This window comes from Cydia amplana, chromosome 3, assembly GCF_948474715.1.
Source record: "Cydia amplana chromosome 3, ilCydAmpl1.1, whole genome shotgun sequence".
Lineage (NCBI taxonomy): Eukaryota > Metazoa > Arthropoda > Insecta > Lepidoptera > Tortricidae > Cydia > Cydia amplana.
The window spans coordinates 3,159,655-3,185,904 of record NC_086071.1 but is presented as its reverse complement, the minus strand read 5'-3'; the positions used below and the strand labels follow the sequence as shown (position 1 = coordinate 3,185,904).

Here is a 26,250-nt window from a genome sequence, read left to right as displayed (position 1 = left end):
AATTATAGGTAACGCTAAAACTCTATAACATTTAAAAAAAACATATAAAAACAATGATAAATATATACAAAAATATTATGTTTGTGTAAACTATAATGTTAATGTAATTAACCCACCGATCGTAACCGACGGTTAACCACTAGATACCAGTCTTGTTTAACCGATCCTGTTATAATGCTACTTAGTAGCAGCGCATGCATGTCTCGTTGCTTATATCTACCCGCTTTATATTTAATAAGTAATAGAATAGTTTTAGATAGTTGTATACTTAGTTGTTTAGAATTGGCTTTGTAATTTTTGTATAATGATTAATTATCCTCTCCTTAGTATTATGTTAGTGTAAACATGTATTTCTCAGGAAGTGATTATTCTTGTAATCTTTTGAGAAATAAACATCTTAAACCTAAATGCTCATCAATACAATATGGTCAATACTAAAAAGTGAAGAAGTGTAACGCTCTTACGGTAGATGTCGCTCGGGTCCCCTTGACCGATATGGTGGAAAGATTTGCTGGCTATGGATGAGGTCTTGGTGGCTCAGATGGCAGAGCGCTGGAGTATCTATCCAGAGGCCGTGAGTTCAAGTCTCACCCGAGACAGTAATTTTTCCACTTTTAAATTTATTCTAAGCTTGATAGCATCGATCGCAGACGTTTCTGCTTGTTAAAATTAAAAATGGTGAATACTGCCCAAGACAATAAAACTAGTAGCCGAAGTTTCGGTTTCGACGTAATATCATGTTTCGGCCGCGGGATCGGTTTCGGCCGCGCCAAAACTTGAAACCTTTAATTTCGGATCGCGTTCGGATAGTTTTCTATAGTAGGGTACATTCATGGACTTTCATTATTGAGTCATTTGGGGTTTAGTTTACATTGGACATTTCATACCGTTAGCATTGACACCCAAATTAGCTTGGACCTTAAATGGATCAACAATTAAAGTCTGTACCTATGCGGTAGGTGCAAAAATTGTACGACGCTATGAAATTGTGTTACCTACTATGAGATGAGGTACAATATCGACACGAACAATGTGCCAAAAGTCCTCGCCGTCGGGCACATATACAAAACACATACAGTAGAACCCGCTTAAGACGATTCTGAGGGGACCTAGCAAAAAAAGCGTCTTAAACGGGAAATCGTATTAAACGTGAACAAAAAAAAACTATAATAATGGTTGATAATGAGCGAATGTGATCTTAAGTGTAGGTAGTACGTTAAGTTAAATAATCTAGGAACACTAACGATAGACTCAACTAGAAAGTCTTGGAGAAACTGGCTGCAAATAAATCTGGGAGCGATAGCTTGCACTCCGTGCTCCATAACGGTCAAGCAGATGGCATCGCCTTCTCACGCCGATAAGGACCCGACAAAAGATATTAGACGAAACAAAAAACCTAAGGTAGGTAATAAACACATAAAAAATTTTGGCTAACAGCGTATTGCATAACAATACGACGGTTATGACAAAAACACAAACGTACAGATGATACGTAATTGGACGGATAAGTAATGTATAATTTTAGATGGCGTATTAAGCGGGACTCGAGTCGTATTAACCGTGAAAAAATGTATGAAAACAGGCCTAAAATTGCAGGGACCGGCGTAAAATGGCGTATTATGCGGGAAATCGTATTAAACGTGATCGTATTAAGCGGGTTTTACTGTACCTTATAACGAAGTATGTCCAGAACGTGGCGGTAGGGTCCCCGGTGTAAACCTTGCACTCCGCGTGGCCCATGACGGAGTCGGTCTCGTCGTAGGGGTCCAGCACTTGGCACCGCATGGTCGGGGTGCAGTCCTCGCTGTCGGGCACATATACAACACACATACCTTATAACGAAGTATGTCCAGAACGTGGCGGTAGGGTCCCCGGTGTAAACCTTGCACTCCGCGTGGCCCATGACGGAGTCGGTCTCGTCGTAGGGGTCCAGCACTTGGCACCGCACGGTCGGGGTGCAGTCCTCGCTGTCGGGCACATATACAACACACATACCTTATAACGAAGTATGTCCAGAACGTGGCGGTAGGGTCCCCGGTGTAAACCTTGCACTCCGCGTGGCCCATGACGGAGTCGGTCTCGTCGTAGGGGTCCAGCACTTGGCACCGCACGGTCGGGGTGCAGTCCTCGCTGTCGGGCACATATACAACACACATACCTTATAACGAAGTATGTCCAGAACGTGGCGGTAGGGTCCCCGGTGTAAACCTTGCACTCCGCGTGGCCCATGACGGAGTCGGTCTCGTCGTAGGGGTCCAGCACTTGGCACCGCACGGTCGGGGTGCAGTCCTCGCTGTCGGGCACATATACAACACACATACCTTATAACGAAGTATGTCCAGAACGTGGCGGTAGGGTCCCCGGTGTAAACCTTGCACTCCGCGTGGCCCATGACGGAGTCGGTCTCGTCGTAGGGGTCCAGCACTTGGCACCGCACGGTCGGGGTGCAGTCCTCGCTGTCGGGCACGCGGCCCGGAGGCACCGTGCAACTCGCGCCTCCTGCGTACGCGCGAGAGATCATATGAAATGAAATATTTATTTGCTAGAATACGTTACAATTTGGTCTTAATACAGTTATAAAGCCAACATGCAAAATGTTTGTAAATTATAATACGGGTACATCAGGTACATATATGCAATACAATTATAATAATCCTAATAAAACAATGTCAATTCATTACAAATAAAATAAAAAATAGAAATACTTATAAATTGCACATTAAAAAAATTAAGCTAAAATAAAATAGATTGATGGTGTCAGAGTTATGTCCTGAATGATTTAAATATTACATTTCGAAATTTAAATAGTCCTTAATAGTATAAAAGCAATGATATTGGAGCCATTTAGTCAGTTCTTTCTTAAATACATTTCCATGCAATATTCTCAATTCATGAGGGAGATAGAGAAATATAGTAAGACAAGGGTGCTCACTCCATACATCAGTTCAGACTATTAATTTCAGTGTCTACATCTAGCATCGAGTAGCGGAACTATCAGTACTGCTACTTGACAATAGATGTAGCAGTACTGATAGTTCCGCTACTCGATGCTAGATGCTAATAGTCTTTTTAGTACTACGAGGGGTATTCAAAATATTCTCGGTATGAGAATGAAAACAAACAAGTACGAAAAGTTTGATATTTTTATTTTTCAATATACTCCCCCCCTATGTTCATACACTTAAAAGATCGATCAATTATTTTTTTTAATCCCTCGTAAAAATATTTTTTATCTTTCGTGTAAAAATGCTCCTCCACTGCCGCCTTCAATGCTTCATCGTCAGAAAATTTATTTCCACGCAGATCCTTTTTAAGATTGGGGAGCAAAAAGAAGTCGCTGGGGGCTAAGTCCGGACTATACGGTGGGTGAGTAACAGTTTTAAACCCACGTTCAACAATAGCTGCCTTGGCAATATGAGCAGTATAGACGGGGGCGTTGTCATGCAGAAGCAGAATACCTTTGGTTAACTTTCCTCGCCTCTTTTCTTTAATTACATCCTTTAATTGACGTAGAATGTTAGCGTAGTACTGTCCTGTGATATTTACACCTTTTTCTTTATAATCGATTAGTAATACTCCTTCACAATCCCAAAATATCGTGGCCATGACCTTGCCAGCTGAAGGGATGACCTTCAATTTCTTGGGATGAGCTGAACCCTTAATGTGCCACTGCATGGACTCTTGTTTACTCTCTGGGTCATAATGATGAACCCAGGTTTCATCTCCAGTAACTATTCTTTGCAGCACCTCATCAGGATTTTCACCGCACAGGTCAATAAAATCGGAACAACAAGCTACACGCATGTCTTTTTGAAGCCGAGTCAGCATTCGCGGAACCCATCTTGCACTTACTTTTGACATATTAAGATGGTCATGTATAATATCATGTACGGTACCAATAGAGAGATTGGTTACTTGTGCTATAGATTTTACCTTCACTCGACCATCTTCCAATATAAGTTTTTCCACTTTATCAATATTTTCTTGTGAAGTAGCTACTACAGGCCGGCCAGGTCTAGGGTCATCTTCAATACTCTCCCTTCCGCGTTTAAACTCGCTTGACCACTTTTGAATGGTAGATAAAGAAGGAGCAGACTCACGGTAAACACAATCCATTTCCTCTTTTATGGTTTTTTGATTTTTACCCTGTTTTGTCAAGAATTTTATCACGCATCGATGTTCTAATTTAGTTAACATTGTCAATTCGCACAGGATGTTCATGTTTGTTCAGCAATTGCAGAAAAACAAAAGACTATCTCGGTTCGAATTATACTTTTTTTTAATGTCAATGAATAAACCTTAGCGGCCAGTAACGAAAGAAATTTTAGAAGAGGTCGTAAGATATCAATACCGAGAATATTTTGAACGCCCCTCGTAAAACTGATGTATGGAGTGAGCACTCTATGTATTTTTTTTCTCTATGGAGAGATACACGGTCAAATGTCAATGGACAAGAAAAACTATGTCAATGTGATACGCGTACATCTGTCACAGGAATACGAGCAAGTCAAGCCATTGTCAAGCTTTTATCGCTGACATGAAATGTGTCGCAGTTAACTAAAAATATCTGGGTAAAACATAAAAACTCGAAAATGCGCGTTTTCCCAGAGACCTAGCTAGATCGATTTTTCGCCCCCGAAAACCCCCGTATAGCAAATTTCATCGAAATCGTTAGAGCCGTTTCCGAGATCCCCGAAATATATATATATATATATATCATCAAAGTTAAAGCTAGCCTTCATAAAAAGTATAAATCTAGTAAATCAACCGTAGATTACGAAGCGTTTACTCAGTGCAGGGCTCGATTGAAAAATCAGATAAAGCAAGCGCATCAACATTATCGAGATAGGGTACAGAGTCATATGGCGAGAGATCCTAAATCATTTTGGAATTATATGAAATCTAAAAGAAGCAGCCGAGATACGAAAACAATATTAATTAATGGAGAACCTTTGTCCAGTGAACAAGTAAGTAATGAATTTGCTAGGTATTTTCACTCCGTGTACAGCGTGGCGAAGCCAAAGTTGGAGGTAAGCGCCGCAATAGTGGCAGCGGGCACTGAGAACAGCGCGGCGCGGGTTCAGGTTGACAGACTAGATTTACAGGACGTGCAGCGAGCCCTTCAAAAACTTAAGCCAAAAAAATCTTCTGGTCCGGATGGTATTCCCTCGTACGTATTTAGGGACTGTAGAATGGTGCTGGCGGAGCCGCTATTGCACATTTTCAACCTCTGTCTTAAGCTAGAAGTATTCCCAGAAATTTGGAAAATTACTCGAGTGATACCGGTACCGAAAGGTGGATCGGGAGATAAGGCAGAGGATTATAGACCCGTGGCGGTTCTGTCAACACCGGCAAAGGTTTTTGAATCGGCTATTCACAAACGAGTATATGAGCAGGTGAGCGCGCAGCTCGCGGATGCGCAACACGGGTTTCGTCCGACACGAAGTACGGCCAGCAATCTTCTGAGTCACGTAGCGCAGATTATACCTATAGTAGATAGTGGGGGTCAAGCCGATACTGCTTACTTTGACTTCAAAAAAGCTTTCGATCTCGTCGATAACGATGTGTTGTTGTCGAGGTTGGCAGGCGTCGGTTTTACCCCCCACTTACTTGGTTTTTTTGCAGACTATATGAGGGACAGACAGCAATATGTAGAATATGAAGGGCACAGATCGAAACCTTATTTTACTAGATCAGGCGTAAGTCAGGGTAGCAATTTAGGGCCTCTCGAATTTTTATTAATGATAAACGACTTACCTAAAACGGTAAAAGATGCTAAGTGTTTATTATTCGCAGATGACCTTAAGTTGTCCCTGGCGGTAAATACTGGTGATGACTGTAAAACGTTGCAGGCGGATATCGACAGAGTCGTACAGTGGAGCAAGAAAAATCTTCTACAGTTCAATACCAAAAAATGTATGACTATCTCTTTCTCTCGGGCGCGTACTCCCATTCAAAATAGTTATAAGGTAGATGGAGATTTGATGGTTAGAGTCTCAGAAGTAAGGGATCTAGGAGTCACTTTTAACACTGAGTTAACGTTTCGAAATCACATTGTGAATATTTGTAAAAAAGCATTCAGGAATCTAGGTTTTGTACTAAGGACGGCTAATGGATTCACAAATATGAAGGCTATAACATCTTTGTATAATGCGTTGGTTAGAAGCCAGCTAGAATACAATGCTGAAATATGGGCTCCACACGAAGCAAAGTATATTTTTATGTTAGAGCGGATACAGAATAAGTTTATTAGGTATATGTATATGAGACAATACGGCGTCTATCCGTTTTATCCGCTGATGTATCCGACATTGTTTATTTTAGGCATGGTCGGATACAATCAGCTGAAAGTCAGAAGGGAGCTAGCACTCGTTACATACATCTTTAAGCTGCTTAGGGGAAAAATATACAATGCGGATATATTGGGGTCGGTGGGTATTTGTGTTCCGCGCGCTTGCGTGGCGCGCCGTCAGCCCGGGCTACTGGCCGTGCCGCGCGCGCGCACCAAGCTGCTGCGCGAGGCGCCGTTGACGCGCGCCGTGCGCACCCTGAACCTAATAGCCTCGCATATAGACCTATTTTCATGTACTACGAGTGAATTCACTAAAGTAGCTTTAATAACTCTTTGTTATATTGAATAGGTAAAAATATGATTTGTTAGATATAGGTACTTGTGTATTTGTATGTAATATTTTGCTACATTATCGCATTGGGTGCAACCTGTAATGATAATTGTATGTGTGTAAATAAATAAAATAAAATAAATAAAATAAAATATATATGTATATATAAATAAATAAACAAGAATTGCTCGTTTAAAGGTATTAGATATAAAATGATGTTTAATGTCATTTACAACGCGCGTGTGAGATACGTAGTATAAAAACAAAGATCACTTAAATTTTCACGAAATAGTCCACTTTTGCTAAGCTAATACGTATATCGAAATAATAAGTTAGAACTGCTGTTTACTTACACACTTACACAACTACCCTCTATGTATATTTCTTGACCATAACTGTCAGAACATTAGTAACGTAAATAAAGTATCTTATAATAATAAGCCATGATATTAAATTCGTATTAATTTGCGATTAATTATTCTATAATAAATTAAATCAAAATGTAGCAAATACATTTGTTAAATTGAATTATTATGATAACCGGATGTGCAGGAAACATCTTACTTGTTATTCCCACCAAGAAGTGGTGGAAGGGGTGAAGTCTAATCAAATATAAGCGAGTGTCTGACAGTTGTGGCTCACTTTTGAGTTGGAGAGCTAACGACAAGGAACCAAGTTAAGTGTCCATTTTATGTGTTTTCTTTGTATTATAGTCTGATGGTATGTTCGTTACAATCTTTAATTTGAACATAAACCTCTGATGACTAATAGGCATGATTTTTAATGTGTTATGTAACGTATATTCCAACTGTACCTTAATGCTAGATTTTTACTACTGCTTTAAATTATGTCAAGTGTGTACGTTAAAGTGGCCAGTACTCACAATAAGATATTTATTACGCAGCGTACTTACTTGACTAATTTAACAATACAATATTAAGATTTTTGTGAATTATGTGGTTATTAAAGCCGATTAAATGTTCAGTAAGTCTACAATATACTTTTACTTATAATCTGCTTATATCAATATATTACTTAAATAATGTTTACCATTTTTATATTCTAAACCTTGTAGTTGTCCCTATAATAAATACATTACTTTGAGCAATAAATAACTGGTCTTAATTAAATACTACATTGCATCCTTATTTTATATTTTATTAATGATTATATTAAAGTATATCTGACACGCGCGACGTTGCATGGGGCTGCCAGTATTCTTTAATTAAAGATTACAAGGGTTTACAATTATTCGCAACCTTCATAATTTAGTGCTCATACTGACCTACGCGGTAGGAGCAGTAGGCCGTGTTGTTGTCGTCGTACGGCTGGATGGCCATGGGCACGACCATGCGCGACTTGTAGTTCATGTACACGTGGTTCATACTGACCTACGCGGTAGGAGCAGTAGGCCATGTTGTTGTCGTCGTACGGCTGGATGGCCATGGGCACGACCATGCGCGACTTGTAGTTCATGTGCACGTGGTTCATACTGACCTACGCGGTAGGAGCAGTAGGCCGTGTTGTTGTCGTCGTACAGCTCGTCGTACGGCTGGATGGCCATGGGCACGACCATGCGCGACTTGTAGTTCATGTACACGTGGTTCATACTGACCTACGCGGTAGGAGCAGTAGGCCGTGTTGTTGTCGTCGTATAGCTCGTCGTACGGCTGGATGGCCATGGGCACGACCATGCGCGACTTGTAGTTCATGTGCACGTGGTTCATACTGACCTACGCGGTAGGAGCAGTAGGCCGTGTTGTTGTCGTCGTATAGCTCGTCGTACGGCTGGATGGCCATGGGCACGATCATGCGCGACTTGTAGTTCACGTACACGTGGTTCATACTGACCTACGCGGTAGGAGCAGTAGGCCGTGTTGTTGTCGTCGTACAGCTCGTCGTACGGCTGGATGGCCATGGGCACGACCATGCGCGACTTGTAGTTCACGTACACGTGGTTCATACTGACCTACGCGGTAGGAGCAGTAGGCCGTGTTGTTGTCGTCGTATAGCTCGTCGTACGGCTGGATGGCCATGGGCACGACCATGCGCGACTTGTAGTTCATGTGCACGTGGTTCATACTGACCTACGCGGTAGGAGCAGTAGGCCGTGTTGTTGTCGTCGTATAGCTCGTCGTACGGCTGGATGGCCATGGGCACGACCATGCGCGACTTGTAGTTCATGTACACGTGGTTCATACTGACCTACGCGGTAGGAGCAGTAGGCCGTGTTGTTGTCGTCGTACAGCTCGTCGTACGGCTGGATGGCCATGGGCACGACCATGCGCGACTTGTAGTTCATGTGCACGTGGTTCATACTGACCTACGCGGTAGGAGCAGTAGGCCGTGTTGTTGTCGTCGTACAGCTCGTCGTACGGCTGGATGGCCATGGGCACGACCATGCGCGACTTGTAGTTCACGTACACGTGGTTCATACTGACCTACGCGGTAGGAGCAGTAGGCCGTGTTGTTGTCGTCGTATAGCTCGTCGTACGGCTGGATGGCCATGGGCACGATCATGCGCGACTTGTAGTTCACGTACACGTGGTTCATACTGACCTACGCGGTAGGAGCAGTAGGCCGTGTTGTTGTTGTCGTACAGCTCGTCGTACGGCTGGATGGCCATGGGCACGACCATGCGCGACTTGTAGTTCATGTGCACGTGGTTCATACTGACCTACGCGGTAGGAGCAGTAGGCCGTGTTGTTGTCGTCGTACAGCTCGTCGTACGGCTGGATGGCCATGGGCACGACCATGCGCGACTTGTAGTTCATGTGCACGTGGTTCATACTGACCTACGCGGTAGGAGCAGTAGGCCGTGTTGTTGTCGTCGTACAGCTCGTCGTACGGCTGGATGGCCATGGGCACGACCATGCGCGACTTGTAGTTCACGTACACGTGGTTCATACTGACCTACGCGGTAGGAGCAGTAGGCCGTGTTGTTGTCGTCGTATAGCTCGTCGTACGGCTGGATGGCCATGGGCACGACCATGCGCGACTTGTAGTTCATGTGCACGTGGTTCATACTGACCTACGCGGTAGGAGCAGTAGGCCGTGTTGTTGTCGTCGTACAGCTCGTCGTACGGCTGGATGGCCATGGGCACGACCATGCGCGACTTGTAGTTCATGTGCACGTGGTTCATACTGACCTACGCGGTAGGAGCAGTAGGCCGTGTTGTTGTCGTCGTACAGCTCGTCGTACGGCTGGATGGCCATGGGCACGACCATGCGCGACTTGTAGTTCATGTACACGTGGCATTGCCCGTCGATGCACAGGTGCGGCGGGTGCTCTTGTATGTCGTAGTCGTCGTCGTCAGAAACGACCTGCTGGGTGCAAAAAGTTATATTGTTTCCTGAATAAAGGTACAGTCTTATAGAGATGCCACGAATATTCGGCAACTATTCGGTATTCGGCCTATTCGGCCACTTTGCCGAATATTCGGTATTCGGCCGAATGTTGCCTACTATTCGGCCGAATACCGAATATCTGTTGCCCCTAACTAAAAAGAAAAATTATACAAAAAAAATGCCAAAAATTGGGTATATTTAATATTTTAGGAATAGGAAGACCCTTTTTTAAGCATTTGTTGATTATGAAATATTTTATTTTTATCGTGGGTCTGATTTGATTGACTCTAGCTACATTCATTTTCATTAGTTCTGTTTTACAAAAAATAATTATATCTTAGCAAACGTTGTGCTTTGTTGGCGAACAGTTTTCATAATAATTGTGACTCACAATGTTCGCATCTCATGCCGAATATTCGGTATTCGGCCGAGAGAGTGGCCGAACATTCGGTATTCGGCCAAAACCACTATTCGGGGCATCTCTACAGTCTTACACTTCTTTGCCTGCCGGAATTCCAACACACACTAACGGTAGATGTCGCTAGGCGAGGCCCCTTAAGTCGCTTATAAAGGATATGACGGATACCTACAATTAATAAATTAAAAAAAAACAGTGTCATTATAAAACAAAAAAACAAAACACAAACAAAAAAATGAACATTAATCGTTAAAAAAAAACAAGTGCAGTGATATACACGCATCAGCTTTCAGCTGCTAGTGTATTAAACAATATAATATAATAATAATATAACATCTACAATTTTATAATATGTACTTACAGTGAAATTGAAGTATTTGTTCCACATGTTGGGTATGTTGATGGGGGTGGAGGTGGTGGGGTACACGGTCCGCACCCACGTCATGTTGGGGTCTCCGCAGCCGTACTCGCACAGTCCCAGGGCCAATACGCCCCTCTAAAACAACATTTATGACATTTCACTAACGTTAATACAGCACAACCGAATAAAACTAGAAATGTTTCCGCCATAAATTCATATCACCTGTATCCTTCCTTGCTAAGAGTTTGACACTGTCATTTTCGCCATCGACTGCGTAAACTAACTCACAAATGCATCTGCCTCGTACTGACATTGATGAAAGCGAGATTCACTGCGTTTGAGTTCACGCAGTCGCTAGCGTTTAAGGCCGCGTAAAACTCATGGTGAGTGTACTGTAGGGGAGACAGGGGACCTTTAAATCGTCCTGATTTACAGGGTGCCCGAGCCTCCCGACTGCCCAATGGTCCCCTGCTTCCCCTACCTGGGGAAAATTTTACGTAACTCAGCGGAAGGCATTTGGACTGTTTTTGCGGATTTTGTACGAGCTTTCTTACTAAAATAATGTACTTAGTAGGGATTGCAGAACCGGTACTGTTTAAAAGAACCGGGATTTTCGGTACCGGGCAAAAATGGAACCGGGATTTCCCGGTATTTTCGGTACTTTCGGGACTGCCTTCAAAAATCAGTTTTCACATCAATTTTCAGTAAAAAAAAAAAGCGTAAAACGACCACGACTCTTTCTTAAAACAATAAAAAAGTAGCACAGTGAAGGTACACACTTCTTTTGTACCATAATATGTATCTTTAAGTCACACAATCATTAATATAATTTGTTTTATTTTCCTAAACTACATGATATTTTTACTATCTTTGTTGATTGGCAAAAACTGAATTGTGGCTCAGTAATATCATCATTTTTTTTAAATATGTAAGACGTTTTGTGATAAAGGATAAAAAAATTGATAATTTTCGCATGCATTCAAAATGGGCTGTGGACCTTCGAACATATAATAACAGAACTATCAATACGGCAAATCAAGAAATTATTCAGCCAGAATTATTAATTCATTTAAAATATCATTATCATATGTGAATTTCTTATACCGTGTTTGAATTTGAATTAAAAGTAATATTTTATTAATTACAAAATTGTCTCTTCTAGTTAGTATACAAATATGAAATAACTAATTGTTCGTATAAAATTATTTATCGTACAAACATTTATGCCCTTAACTTAAAGTATCAAATTACGCAATTTTATATTGTCGGCATTGTCAAACCCATTGACTTTTTATTTATTTATTTATTTTACAATACAATACAATACAAATACTCTTTATTGCACACCTCATTACAGAAAACAATACGGATAATACAGGAAGAAGAGGTTAAACAACAGGCGGTCTTATCGCTAAAAAGCGATCTCTTCCAGACAACCTTTAGGTAGCGGAAATTAATAAATTTATGTCATGTCAGTAGTAGGGTTTGCTCCCGGTACTGAGTTTGTATGGCGAGAACCGGGAATTCCCGGGAATTCCCGGGAATTCCCGGTTCTCGCCATACAAACTCAGTACCGGGAGCAAACCCTAGTCAGTAGGTGTTTCATATTCAATATAAGAATTTTAGCACAGAAAAACACAATACAAAACAGTATAACACAAATAAAAATAAAATAAGATAAGATACATATACATACATACACACATATATATATATATATATATATATATATATATATATATATATATATATATATATGTGTATATATATATATATATATATGTGTGTATGTAAATATATTTATTTATATATATTTTAATGTATATGTATTTTAATGTAGTGGTCAGCCGTAAAAGTATTACCATCAGCCTTAGATTGATAAAATATATTTATTTTCTTTATAAAACATGATATTTCATGCTAAGTAACAGAAAGCAGTCAAATATTGTACCGGAAATTTTAGTCCCGAAAATCCCGGGAGTACCAGGATTTTAATTTTGAAATCCCGGTTCTTTGCTTGGCTCTAAATCCCGGGAATTCCCGGTACTTTCGGTACCGGTATTTCCCGGGAGCAAACCCTAGTACTTAGGTATCTACCTGTACAGTATATACCTACGAGTAGGTAAAGGCGCCATCAGATATACTTACCTATCGGAGCGCCCAAGGTGCTCACCAATATCTGAACACGCCTTTATTGTCGAGGCGTTAGAGTGCATATTCGGATATTTTTGAGCCCCTCGGCCGCTCCATATTTGAAGGCGACTCTACATACAAGGTTTTGTAGATTGTAAGAATTGTAATTCAACGTAGATACATAGAGACAAACCAAAGAAAGTCTGCAGCGCAATAATTTGACATCGAATTAAAAAACTACATATGGCAATGTTTTTTAAGCAGTCAGTAAACGTCATGCACTATGGTATGTTTGTCAAAATCGTTTAAATATTCATTGTGTTTTGTGATGAACGGAATAAACATGGTGAAACCTTACAAAACCGGCGTGCGGGAGTTACTTTTCCGCGTGACGAATAATTTTACACTTGTAAAAAGTCAGCACGAGGCGATTCAAGCTGAAAAACGACAATGTTTACAAAATTTGGAGTTGATGACGGGTAAGTGGAATGAAACATCTTAATACTTCACCATATGTACCTACTTAGATAATATAATATTGGTTTAGACTAAGGTTTCACAGCAAATTGAACACACCTAATAGGTATAGGCATACTTATGAACTTCCTCTAACATTTCGAGAAACTCATTGGTACTAGCCGGGTTTTGAGCTCGAACCCACAACCTCCATGCTTATGCTCACGGCATGGGTACCTACTAGTTAAAGCTAAAATTAATTTTTAATATATAGGGTGTCCCAAGAAGTAGTGATATACTGAAGCTGGGAGGTAGAGGACCTAGAGGGCTATCTGAATCACCCCCATGTATGTTCCGCGATTTTTCGTATTTTCGGAGTTATGGTTTTTTTTTAATTTTTCACCTGTCGCCGAGTACGATGAGATTTTTATTTATGGTGACGTGAATTATTGCGGTAGATGCTTGATTTTTTTTGTGTGCTAAGCTGATAGATAGGCCAATTCAGTATGGTAACATTTACTATCGTTAGATCTTTGAATGGAATTAAAAGAAAATTAATGCCAAGAAAGATAAAATTACCCAGTATGTTCACAACTTCAAGGGCGCTTAGAAAAATAAAACATTCAGTATATCACTACTTCTTGGGACACCTTGTATGTTTATTGTTTTAATGGTTTATTTCGTTTTTCCGAAAACTTTAGTTCGCAAATTGCGGGCAATTTCTCTGTCAATCTAATTACGCCTTAATGGGAGTAAAAGAGAAAGATGCTCGCATATTGAGAACTTCGGTGTTCGCGGTAGGCCCTCTGTACCTATTTACCGCCGTCGCGGATATTACAAAAGCTTATTAATTTTGATGAAGCCAAATGTCACATTCTCCCAATATTATTTATCAATATTAGTATATGTCTACATATTAATAGTGACATCTATTGTTGGAATGAAATTTATTTTACCATAAAAATTAAGCTGTGCATACAGCTAAATTTTTTCATAGACGGTAAATATGGTAGAAATTTCACAAGTATCAAGACTATTTAATCCATTTTCTGTGGTGTTGTCGCATACTGATTTTTAAAAACTACTTTTAATCTAGCGCTGCAGACTTTCTTTGGTTTGTCTCTAGTAGGTACGTACACGACATCTTACTAATGGTTTACGCGGCTTATTTATTTAAAAAAAGTTATTAGTAATCATTAGGTAAATTAGGTTATCATTCCGTTCACTGGTTCAGCAAGTAAATACAGATATTATGTTAATTTATTTTGTCATAGGACGACTGGAGTCTTATTATAGTAGGTTAGTAGGGTTACCTATAGGTACTTTTTAGGTAATCTATTACGAGTCGCCCCAATTCTCGCAAGTAACGATTTTCCTAGAAAACGTGTATTAAGGTGACCGGGGCAGTGTCCGCTTGGAACTGACATTTATATGCAAAAAGCATTCAGGTATATTGGTCGTTGTGATGCCTGTTGGGTCGTTCGATTTTAAACTTTGATACAACAGCGTAAAGTTCAAAATGTTTATTTGTTTGTGAAGATGGAGTCATGCCGATAATCTAATAGTAAGGAAGGATACGTTTAGCAACAAAGAAATATTTTTTTTGATATATTAGCTAAATTATTAGTGAGCTTTTTCATGGTAGGCACTTTCAGTTTATTTTTGAGTTGGTCATTCTTACTACAAATTAACGTAAGGTTATCATACTTAAGTATGTTAGGTTATCGCTATTGCGCGACATAACTTCCTAATACCGGTTTCATTTTTAATTATACCTAGATATTATTACGTTCTCGTAATTATTACTTAGGCACGTCAGTTAGGTAGTTTAAACACTAAAACCGAAGCCTTTCACGTGTGACTCAGATATATAGGCATGTATTTTCGGTATGCCCGAAAACGTTTAGGTAGGTAAGCCAATTAAATAATCGTTACGTACGCACTAAACGGCTTCATCCGCTATTGGTAGCGTTCTATCGGTGTTATTTTCATACTTCGCTGACTTGCATCAAAATGTTTTTTTTTGTGCATATAGATCTATTGGATCTTATATTCTATTTGTCAGTGAATAATTTTACGGTTCAGTCGGTACGGCTATTATGTCTCACATCAGTTTAAATTCGAGTATTTGTCAGTGTTAGTGACTTGTTCAATTTTGTTTACAAGCTTACCTTCTCCTCGGAAACGTAGTGGCACTGCTTGCCTTCCGAGCACTTGTCTTGCGTCACGTACGCGCCGTTCTCGTCGCAGGAGAACCACACAATCGGGCGGGGAGCCTAAACAATAATATTTACATTAATCCAGGACAGGTCTCTGGCTGTGTGTGACGACATTGTCCAAGAACGTCATCCTCAACTTTAAAATGCTGACTGCTGAATATGCTCATAATAATAATTATTTCTCTCTCAAAAGCCCCTGAAACACCTTCATCACCTTCCACCACATGCACTTGGCGTCTCCGCCTAAGGGTGGAATCACATCTGTCAGCATCGAGCCGCATTTTATATATGAGAAATCGCTCGTTAGTATGAAGATGCGTACGCATCGGAAAGCTGAAAGCATGCGTACGCATCTTCATACTAACGAGCGATTTCTCATATATAAAATGCGGCTCGATGCTGACAGATGTGATTCCACCCTAAAGCAACTTTGTACCGACTTGACAGCAACAAAGTGTAACGTGCCGTGCCACGAAGAAACGTTATATTTTCATAGTAATTAATTTGACGAATATGGTGGCGCTTTCACAGTCTATATTTTACCAAGTAGGTACAAAGTTAGTTTAGCTACAGATGTACAAGTTCCGGAAAGTTTCCGAAAAGTTGCAAAAGTTCTCGGAAATTTCAGAAACAATTACAGGAAATAAAGGAAACGTTTATTCTGTAAATGGTAAATGGAATACTTATTTCGATTCCTATCCAAAAATTCCGAAAATTTAAAAGTGGATATTACGCAATATTGGAAATTTTCTTACCGCACATCTTAAACTACATAGGTATATACCTAGATCAAACCAATGTTGAACTTACATTGCCGCGGTTGGTATAAGGTACCGCCAACAGCAGGGTGTAGAAGATAGCCCCAAGAATGAGACAGATGGCAGTGACGATACGCAGTAGACGGCCGGACCCGCTGGGTCCGCCGCCGCTGGTCGCACCGCGACCAATGGATAGCCTGACCAAATAATAGGGGCATTTTTATCAAGCAGAAACGTCTGCGAGCGATACTGGAAAAATGGAAAAAATTAAAAATAGAACTGAAAATGGAAACCGCCTCCGGCAAGACCGGCTCAGTGTATTAATTAAATTGTTTCAAAAGGTCGCAAGTTCGAACTTCCTTCGTCTTGTCGGAAGGCAAGCTTTTTCCTTTAATATTATATTTAAAATAATAATAAGGGTTACTGTTACTGTATTGTATGAAAATTAATGTGCGACCGAAGTTACGGTTTCGGTTGGATTGGCATAAAAATAATGTTTCGTCCGAAGGTTCGGTTTCGGCCAGGTCGAATAAGTTGCCAATTCTAATGAGAGTAGTTGTTAAATATTGTAAAATTACACGTGGTAAAGCGCTTCTAAAACACACAAACGTGTTATTTCAGATTTTTTTAAATAAGGGGCTAAACAACAACTTTGCCTTCTTGTAAAACAAAGAACTATTTTGCTTTGAAGCAAAAGAAATGTATGATCTTATGAATGTAATTTATTTAGTAGGTAAGTACACATGCACCTATACTCACTACTCAGCAATGATGCAACAACACGATCCAAACTGGTCCTAAAGACGCTATTATTATTGTTGCACAAGTACAAGCCATTGTATACTAACTTATCAATGAGATGTCCCATAATGGCGGGTCCGAGGAGCGCCACGCACGGCGCGACGGCCGATATCAGGCGCGCCTCGCCGCGGCTCAGGCCCGCGCCTGCCTCGGTCATGTGCAGTGGCAGGAAAGGGAATATGCAGCCCACTCCTGTAACAAACAGTTTTACGAGTATGAGTATATTTTACATTACCAGTGAGGTGTCCGACAACCGCCGCGAATAGCGTAGAGACCAGGGATGTTGCGAACATCCGCATCTGCAACCGCGGAACTTCCGCATTATTTTCAACATCCGCATCTGCATCCGCATCCGCATAAAATCGATGCGGAGCTTATGCGGATGCGGATGTCGAATAAGTCGGTACAGGAACGTCTTAGCGGCGGCGTAAGTGCTAGGTAATATCGTCATTACCTACTTATAACGAAATCGTCTAGATCCAGAAAAGTCGCATCCGCGGATGTCAAAAAATCTGCATCCGCAACATCCCTGGTAGAGACTGTTCGAGCTGATATGGACTATGTTTAGTTTATTGTCCAAATCACCCCAAAGATGTCTATATTCCCGACGTAAACTAGATAACAGTAGTATGTAAGTAGTTTAAGAACCTTTATTAACTCAATGAAATATCTTTATCTTTAGTAATACTAAGAGCCTATATAAGAAACTGTAAATATGTGAATAAATGGTTTGGTAACGTAGCAACTTGTTTCATCGGAGACATTTTTTTTCTCATGGAACAAGTATGTATTCGCTGGCACGGTGAAGTCGGCCATCAAGAATCTCTTCTGCTAAGTTAGAACCATTTATTCAGCTTAGCGCGAGAAAATAGTTGATCGCTAGACGTTTTTTCGACATCAGTCGGACTGCTGTGGCTGCCTTACCTATAGATGGCGAATATCTTGCTTTCTCCTATTTCATTTCATTTCATTGAGTGATTGGTTGATAAAACGGGAGTTTTGAATAATGGTTCACGCAAACGCGATATTATGCGACTTTATACTACGCAAGGGTGCGATTTATCAACTGGGTCACGTCATCGTATCTTACCTGTGTAATTGCAATTGTTTGCATGATGTCACGGCATTTGTTACTTTTATTAATCAGAAGGTCAGAACCAGAACCATGACTACCTGGTGAGGCGTAAAGCCATGAAATTAGAAGGAAACTAAACGCCGCGCGAAACTTGCCTTTTATCTTTTATCTCAATTAAGTAACCTACTTAGCTTTTTTATACTAAAATAATACTGCGATAATATACAGGGCAACGATATAGGTAGAATTGAAAATAAATTAAAATTGTCAATTTAAATTGACATATTTTTAAGGTTTTGGCTGGACAGACAGACTCCGCCCCTTGCAAATATAATAATAATAATCTAGTTTGTGTGATTTTTTCATGGCATTTTGCCCTTTCTTAAAGTATAAAAACTACAATTTTGCTCCCCTGTTCATCTTTTATTACACATAAAATACACGTACACGTAGGTATAAAAATTCTTTATTTGCAAAAAAATATAGTAAAATAAATATTATAATAATATCACCTATCATAAGAATTAGGTTGTGAATATGTTGCGATATATTTTATCCACTTTCATAACAATTATTAATTTGATGCTTAATAGGTGCTGCTCTGGATTGGAGTGTAGAATTAGCATCGTATCATCAGTTCGATCAAATCAGTTGCCATAAACTCTTAACGTTATAATACTAAAGTTTACTTATTCATCCGACTGTCATTAGGAGACATAAAATAGTAATTTAATGCCTTGAACCAGATAAATATTTTATTTCGCTAGGTACCTACTATAAAAAGTTCGTAATAAGTGCGCTTTTATGCCCGTAAGAAAAGAAATAACAGATATCGTGCCATAAAACGGCGCAATACAGGTCGAGGTGAATGGTCCCTAAATCATTCGGTTCTTGGAGCCCCGCGCTCCTTAGAAGGAAGCTTGCGAGTGCTACGGCATTATTCTGCCAGCCGAAAGAAAAAGGTAGTATTGTACGGGACTTGAACGCAATCGCGATACGTTTTATTTGAGTTGTTGTATTGCGGTGGAATAGTCTGTCTCGTCAATCGCTCGACCACTTTTTATCGTCGATTCGGGATAGGACTGCGACTAATGTTGGTTAAGTCTTAAAGCAGTCCTTTGAGGACTGCTTTAAGACTCGACTCAGTTTTTAAGACTTTTATAATTAAGTCGAAGCACGAATTCCTTTTAAACTTGTTAGAGACCCGAGTCTTTTGAGAGACTTAAGTCCTTTTCGGATGACTCTCATATTATTTACAAAAAAAATCAAAATGCAATTGTCTCCATGTAAAATGAATGTATAAAGTACACAAATCATACAAGACCGCCTATTTTCTTTATTGTTATTAGGTACCTAATATAAAACGTATAAAATTGTTGACGGAAGCTCAGTGTTTTTAAGTTGCGCTTAAAAAGGACTCGACTAAAAATACTTCTTGGAAAAGACTCAACTCGGAAGTTTTTTAAGCGCTGAGCGCTACCAACGTCTGTGCTACCAACACTAATGGCGACTGTCAAGTGCAGGGCGGTGTGCTCGAAGGTGGCTCGAAGCAATTATAAAGTTATGGTGTTAAACGATTTATCGCTCTGCGTGTATGTAGGTATAACAACAGTTTAACCATTAGTAACATGTGAATGGTGTCAATTAATTTAATAACGTCGACATTCAGATTGTTGATGGACTAACTGTGACTAACATGACACGTACATAGATAGCTACAGGATTTTTTTAGGGTTGTATCAATAAGGAACTCATAAACTTTCGCCATGTCCATATATTGTCATGCGGTTGTAGCATGGTCACATTTTTATCAGCTGTTACCATTACTGTCACGTTCTAACAAGTATATATGTAAGTGCGAAAGTGACAGGCATAGTGAAGTGATAAAAATCCTACCATGCTAAAACCTATGGTCACAATTTTTAGCTTAGTGAGCATTGGTGAACTTGACTTGTAACATATATGTAATGTATACCGGATAAAAAATGAAATAAATAAATGATAAGGCTCTTCTACGTACGACCATTTTTTAACCGACGAAAAAAACGGAGGAGGTTCTCAAGTCGACACGTATATTTTTTTTTATGTAATGATCACGCATAATCAAATACATACTTACAAAACTGCTGCGACTCCGATGACATCTTTATACGCGCGACATAATTCACAGACATAGTAAATATATTAAAAACGGGTCACTCACGGAAGTTTTGTTATTAAAATTATAATTCACAGACATTATATATTAATATCATTATAATTAAGAATATGCTAAACAGATCTAAATATATACTAAATAATAATTAGTATAGTTAAGTTGCATTGTCATTAATCATAACTATTCCAATGTAATATATATTTAAAAGATTATTCATCATCCTTATGCGGTTACTATATAGTTAATATATCTACCTAATACTTACATAGTTGATATGGCTACATGACTGATGCCCTTTTAATTCAATTCTATTCAATTCATTAAAATGATATCGCCAGTTGCTTGAATGAGTGTACCTAAGCCAAGGATGACTGTACAGCTATTTATAGTAGTTGAGGACCTATAAAAACCAAATGGAGTCATGATCCATTAAACGGCACGTGATATTTTTTGTTCGCTAGTAAAATGTTCTTTGGATGGAATAATGTTATTTCTACATTAATGTGCGAGATAGAGGCAGTTAGTACAGTGCCAAGGCGTTACGTAGAGATATTTTAGAGCACCTTGTCCAAATGTCCTTGTCCGCTCCGATATATCCGATGGCGACGTACCTACAGCAAAAAGCGTGGGTTCGACTTCGGGCCTGGGGACAAAAGCGTGTGCGCTCTGCGGATGGTTATCTGGTATTCCTATTTGTCACGCATCATAAGCACGTGTTCCCTTAGGGAATAGACCAAAAGAATTAACCCTTAAATGCATAGTGTTGCCAAATGTCTACAAAGCATTAAACAGCTCACAGATTTAAAAAAAAAGCTTACGTTCTTGAATGCACCTTTGTACCAAACGTCAAGTAGTAGGGTGATGATTTAAGGGTTAAATTTACGCAATATTTTTAATTTATAAAAATTACATTCGTTTTAAGACGAAAAGTCGGAAAGCTTGGAAAAATCCAGAAGTTGATAATTTTTAGTATGTGATTTTGAACGGTGTTTTCGGGGTTTGTAATTATTTTATATTTAAAAACTTTATCATAGGTATATCACAAATAGTGTACCTTTCTAATGGTAGTAAAAAAAATCATATATGTATCTATTACTGAAAATTACATATTTACATAAATATGATTTAGCCAATTCAACTTCTAACACTGATTTCGCAGTGAAAATCGAAGTTATATTATATTTTTTTTTACTATTTTTCCTAGAATCGGCCAACAATTATGTGATACATATATTAATTTCGGGCAAAAAGAAAAAGTCATGCATTTAAGAATTAATATGTATATTTTTACTTCTCAATCCAGTAATCTTCATGTGGTGCATGAAAATGGTTCTTATGCTCTCCAGTGCATAAAGTAAAATGTTCTATACCCATTATCTATCCTCCGGTCGGGACGAAAAAGCGGCGAATTCGGGGAGAAAAATAGTTATTTTCGATACAAGTGCGAAAAAGAGGAAATTCGAAACGAGTGGCAATAAATTAAAACACGACCGAAGGGAGTGTTTTAAATCGACACGAGTTGCGAATTACCTATTTGCACGTGTATCGAACAACGTTTTACAGTACATATGGCACTTTAAAGTTTCGACATACGCACGAAATGTGCTATTTTACGCACTAGTGCGGAAAAGTAGCCCCATATGTACTGTAAAAAATGTTTTTGCTGAACTCAATCAACGGGCAAGATGCCCAGAGAAGGCTGGCTATATTCCCTCGCTGAATCTCTATACTTTAATTATTCTCTGTGCGAACTAGTGGCCAGTCCTCTGGTCACCAGAAGCCTTTGCAATACTTATGTGTCCGATGACCAACATATTATTCAAAGTCGATTTATTTGCTAGAATACAGAAGATCACTCAATTTAGTTAGTTGAGGTTCGAATTGTTAGTTGAGGTTCGAATTACCTGCTAGAAAACAGAAGAGCACGCATTTTAGCGTGGTGAGGTTCTCGTTGTCGAGTTGCTTCATGTTGACAGATGTCTAACGCACGTCAGGCCAGGCGACTCCCCGCTAACATCTTGCATCTGAAACCGGGAAAGGCGCGTCAATCAAAGCGTGTCTACAATGAAAGTGGTTAATAAAGAACCAACTGATTCAACTTAGAGGTAGGCCATTTTATTAACGGTCAAATCTAATCTCTTTATGAAATATAACCTTTAGCCGCCCATACGTCAAACCTTGCCAAGCAAAATGAGATTTTATTTTGTCAACACAAAGTTCAAATTAGAATGGAACAGGAGACCTTTTTATAGGTCTCTGGGCGGCTAATAGAGGATAATTTTTATATCAAGTTGCCTACCTAAGTACCTACCTATTTAATAGAGACACCTATAGTGTGCCACCACAATTAAAATTAAGAAGGTAAGTATTGACAGTATTGTGACGGAAATATGAGTAGGTAAGTACTGGCTGATTTAGAATCGTAGAAATCGCAAAAAGATGTCTTTACTAGTTAGACTGTTATATTAAAGAAATTCCATATGTCTATAGCCTTATTATTGGCTTACATGTAGGTACCTCTATTAGCTACGTAGCCGCCAAAACTGAACACACATGTAAAACATTTTTTTTCTGTTTTTATCTGCAATCGGCTGTTTTAGCCATAATCAGATGTTATGTCTTTTTTGAGGGTTTTTAGAGGTATTCCATTAAATACTGTCTCTTGACTTTGATAGAATTTATCTTCTAGTGCCACTTAGTGCCTCTGGTGTAGCCGCAGTATTTGCCACCTTTTCAGCCTACTCGGATTGTCATGTAAAACATTGAGTTTTTTTTATACTTAATGAAATGTTTGCCAGAATCGAATTGTAATATCCAATATCAATTATAGAAAAAAAAATTATTTTCAAGACAAAAAGACGACAATACTGGTGGTAAATAATTTGCATAGCGGTCAGGAAGCACTCACATATACGTGAGTGACTCACTTTGCATTATGTCACATTAGGTAAGTACTTCGTAACCGCGCTATATCTCGGACACGTTTCTTTATTTACATGAGCCGCCCACGTGCTATTGTCGCTACCAAATAACAGGCTAACTCGTATGTTTGTCTTGTGTTGAGCCGTATTAGGTATGTGGATACTGATCTAATTATCTAAATCCATCCGTACCGTTACATAAAATATGAATATAAGGCAACCTGAAGGCAACGAAATCTTTCCTGATATCGTCCTATATCAGGCTATATGGATGCTTGTCTGAAACAAAATTGATTGATTTATTTATTTATTTTTTTGTCTCAAGTTAGGTTATTTATAATATGAATATAAAAGTAAAATATAAAAAAAATTACAAAACAATAAAAAATACATATAAACACATAAAAAACCTAACCTAGGGTGCCGCCAGCAGCGGGGCAAGGCCCAAGCTAATACCGGTGGTCAGGGCTGCAGAGAGAGGAACCGGCGGACTATCCGCGCCGTGTCCAAGATCACCGCCTTCTGCATTTATTTAATTACTAGCTGTTGCCCGCGACTTCGTACGCGTGGATTTGTATATTGGTGGTTATATATTCTACATGAGCTTAGAACATTATGCAGCAAAAGATCGCAGTAGGACGGTTAATCATTTGTTAATTATTAATATTACAACGCATGATACTTGTCTTTCACAACCTACGAAGCTTCAAGCCCCTAACTGAATAAAATTGTTCTCGATATAATCCCTCTCAACCAGAAGATTTTCATGTCCTCTATTTAATAAAACCTACTACTTAACTACCTATTTACGAAGTTTGAAGTTCCTAGCTTTAAATAAAATTTGAACCCTATACAAACTTTCAACCCATTTTTAACCATTATAGGGGATGAATTTTTAAAAACGCTGAAATTACTTTTCTTGTATTTTAATAATATGCCCATATACAAAGTTTACAACGATTCAAGTCCCGCACTCAAATGAATGTTTGACCTCCATACAAATCTTCAACCCCTTTTTCACCACCATGGGGATGAATTATCAAAAACTCTGAAATTAATTTTCTTCTCTTTTGATGAAATACCTTTTTACGAAGTTTCAAGTTTATTTGCAACTTTACAAACTTTCAACCCCCTTTCGACCCTTTAATAGATGAATTTTAAAAACGCTGAATTTACTTTTCTCGTATTTTAATAAAATGCCATTTTACAAAGATTCAAGCCCCGCACTCACAAAAATGTTTGATCTCCATACAAACTTTTTACCCTTTTTCACCACTTTGAGAGATGAAAATTCAAAAACGCTGAAATAAGTTTTCTTCTCTTTTAATAAAATACCTTTTTAAGAAGTCTCGAGTTCCTAGCTTAAAATAAAATGTGAACCCCATAAAAACTTTCAACCCCTTTTTAACCCTTTTAAGGGATGTACTTTTAAAAACGCTGAAATTACTTTTCTTGTATTCTAATAAATGCCTCTGTACAAAAATTCAAGCGCCGCACTCACAAAAATATCTGATCTCCATACAAACTTTCAACCCCTTTTTCACCACCTTCAGATATGAATTTTCAAAAACGCTGTAATTAGTTTTAATTTAATACCTTTTTACGAAGTTTCAAGTTCCTAGCTTAAAATAAGATTTGAAACCCGTACAAACTTTCAACCCCTTTTTAACCCTGTAAGGGGATGAATTTTACAAAACGCTAAAACTACTTTTCCTGTCTTCTAATAATATCCCCAAATCCAAAGATTCAAGTCCCGCGCTCGAAAAAATGTTTGATATCAATACAAATTTTCAACCCCTTTTTCACCACTTTACAGGATGAATTTTCAAAAACGCTGAAATTAGTTTTCTTGTATTTTAATTTAATAACTTTTTACAAAGTTTCAAGTTCCTAGCTTAAAATAAAATTTGAACGCTATACGAACTTCAACCCCTTTTTAACCCTATTAGGGGATGAATTTTACAAAACGCTGAAATTACTTTTCTTGTCTTCTAATAATATCCCCAAATCCAAAGATTCAAGTCCCGCGCTCGAAAAAATGTTTGATATCAATACAAACTTTCAACCCCTTTTTCACCACCTTACAGGATGAATTTTCAAAAACGCTGAAATTAGTTTTCTTGTATTTTAATTTAATACCTTTTTACGAAGTTTCAAGTTCCTAGCTTAAAATAAAATTTGAAACCCGTACAAATTTTCAACCCCTTTTTAACCCTGTTAGCGGATGAATTTTACAAAACGCTGAAATTACTTTTCCTGTCTTCTAATAATATCCCCAAATACAAAGACTCAAGTCCCGCGCTCGAAAAAATATTTGATATCCATACAAATTTTCAACCCCTTTTTCACCACCTTAGGGGATGAATTTTCAAAAACGCTGAAATTAATTTTCTTGTATTTTAATTTAATAACTTTTTACAAAATTTCAAGTTCCTAGCTTAAAATAAAATTTGAACCCTATACGAACTTTCAACCCATTTTTAACCCTATTAGGGGATGAATTTTACAAAACGCTGAAATTACTTTTCTTGTCTTCTAATAATATCCCCAAATGCAAAGATTCAAGTCCCGCGCTCGAAAAAATATTTGATATCCATACAAACTTTCAACCCCTTTTTCACCACCTTAGGGGATGAATTTTCAAAAACGCTGAAATTAGTTTTCTTGCATATTGAAAATATATCTTTTTACGAAGTTTCAAGTTCTTAGCTTAAAATAAAATTTGAACCCTATACGAATTTTCAACCCTTTTTTAACCCTGTTAGGGGATGAATTTTACAAAACACTGAAATTACTTTTCCTGTCTTCTAATAATATCGCCAAATGCAAAGATTCAAGTCCCGCGCTCGAAAAAATATTTGATCTCCATACAAACTTTCAACCCCTTTTTCACCACCTTGGGGGATGAATTTTCAAAAACGATGAAATTAGTTTTCTTGTATTTTAATTTAATACCTTTCTGCAAAGTCTCAAGTTCCT

General features: G+C 38.7%; 1 protein-coding gene across 1 annotated transcript in view; it reads right to left on the bottom strand.

The window, feature by feature from the left end:
- Positions 1-26,250, bottom strand: part of LOC134662367 (uncharacterized) — a 63,424-nt gene that overhangs the window by 17,632 nt on the left and 19,542 nt on the right. Inside the window, exons 2-8 of the mRNA XM_063518571.1 lie at positions 22,255-22,374; positions 17,165-17,309; positions 16,369-16,513; positions 15,511-15,615; positions 10,751-10,885; positions 9,773-9,950; positions 2,322-2,499 (exon numbers count right to left, since the gene is read on the bottom strand). Coding sequence (XP_063374641.1) covers positions 2,322-2,499; positions 9,773-9,950; positions 10,751-10,885; positions 15,511-15,615; positions 16,369-16,513; positions 17,165-17,309; positions 22,255-22,318 — 950 coding nt within the window. The 5' untranslated portion in view covers positions 22,319-22,374. The remainder of the gene's footprint in view (positions 1-2,321; positions 2,500-9,772; positions 9,951-10,750; positions 10,886-15,510; positions 15,616-16,368; positions 16,514-17,164; positions 17,310-22,254; positions 22,375-26,250) is intronic.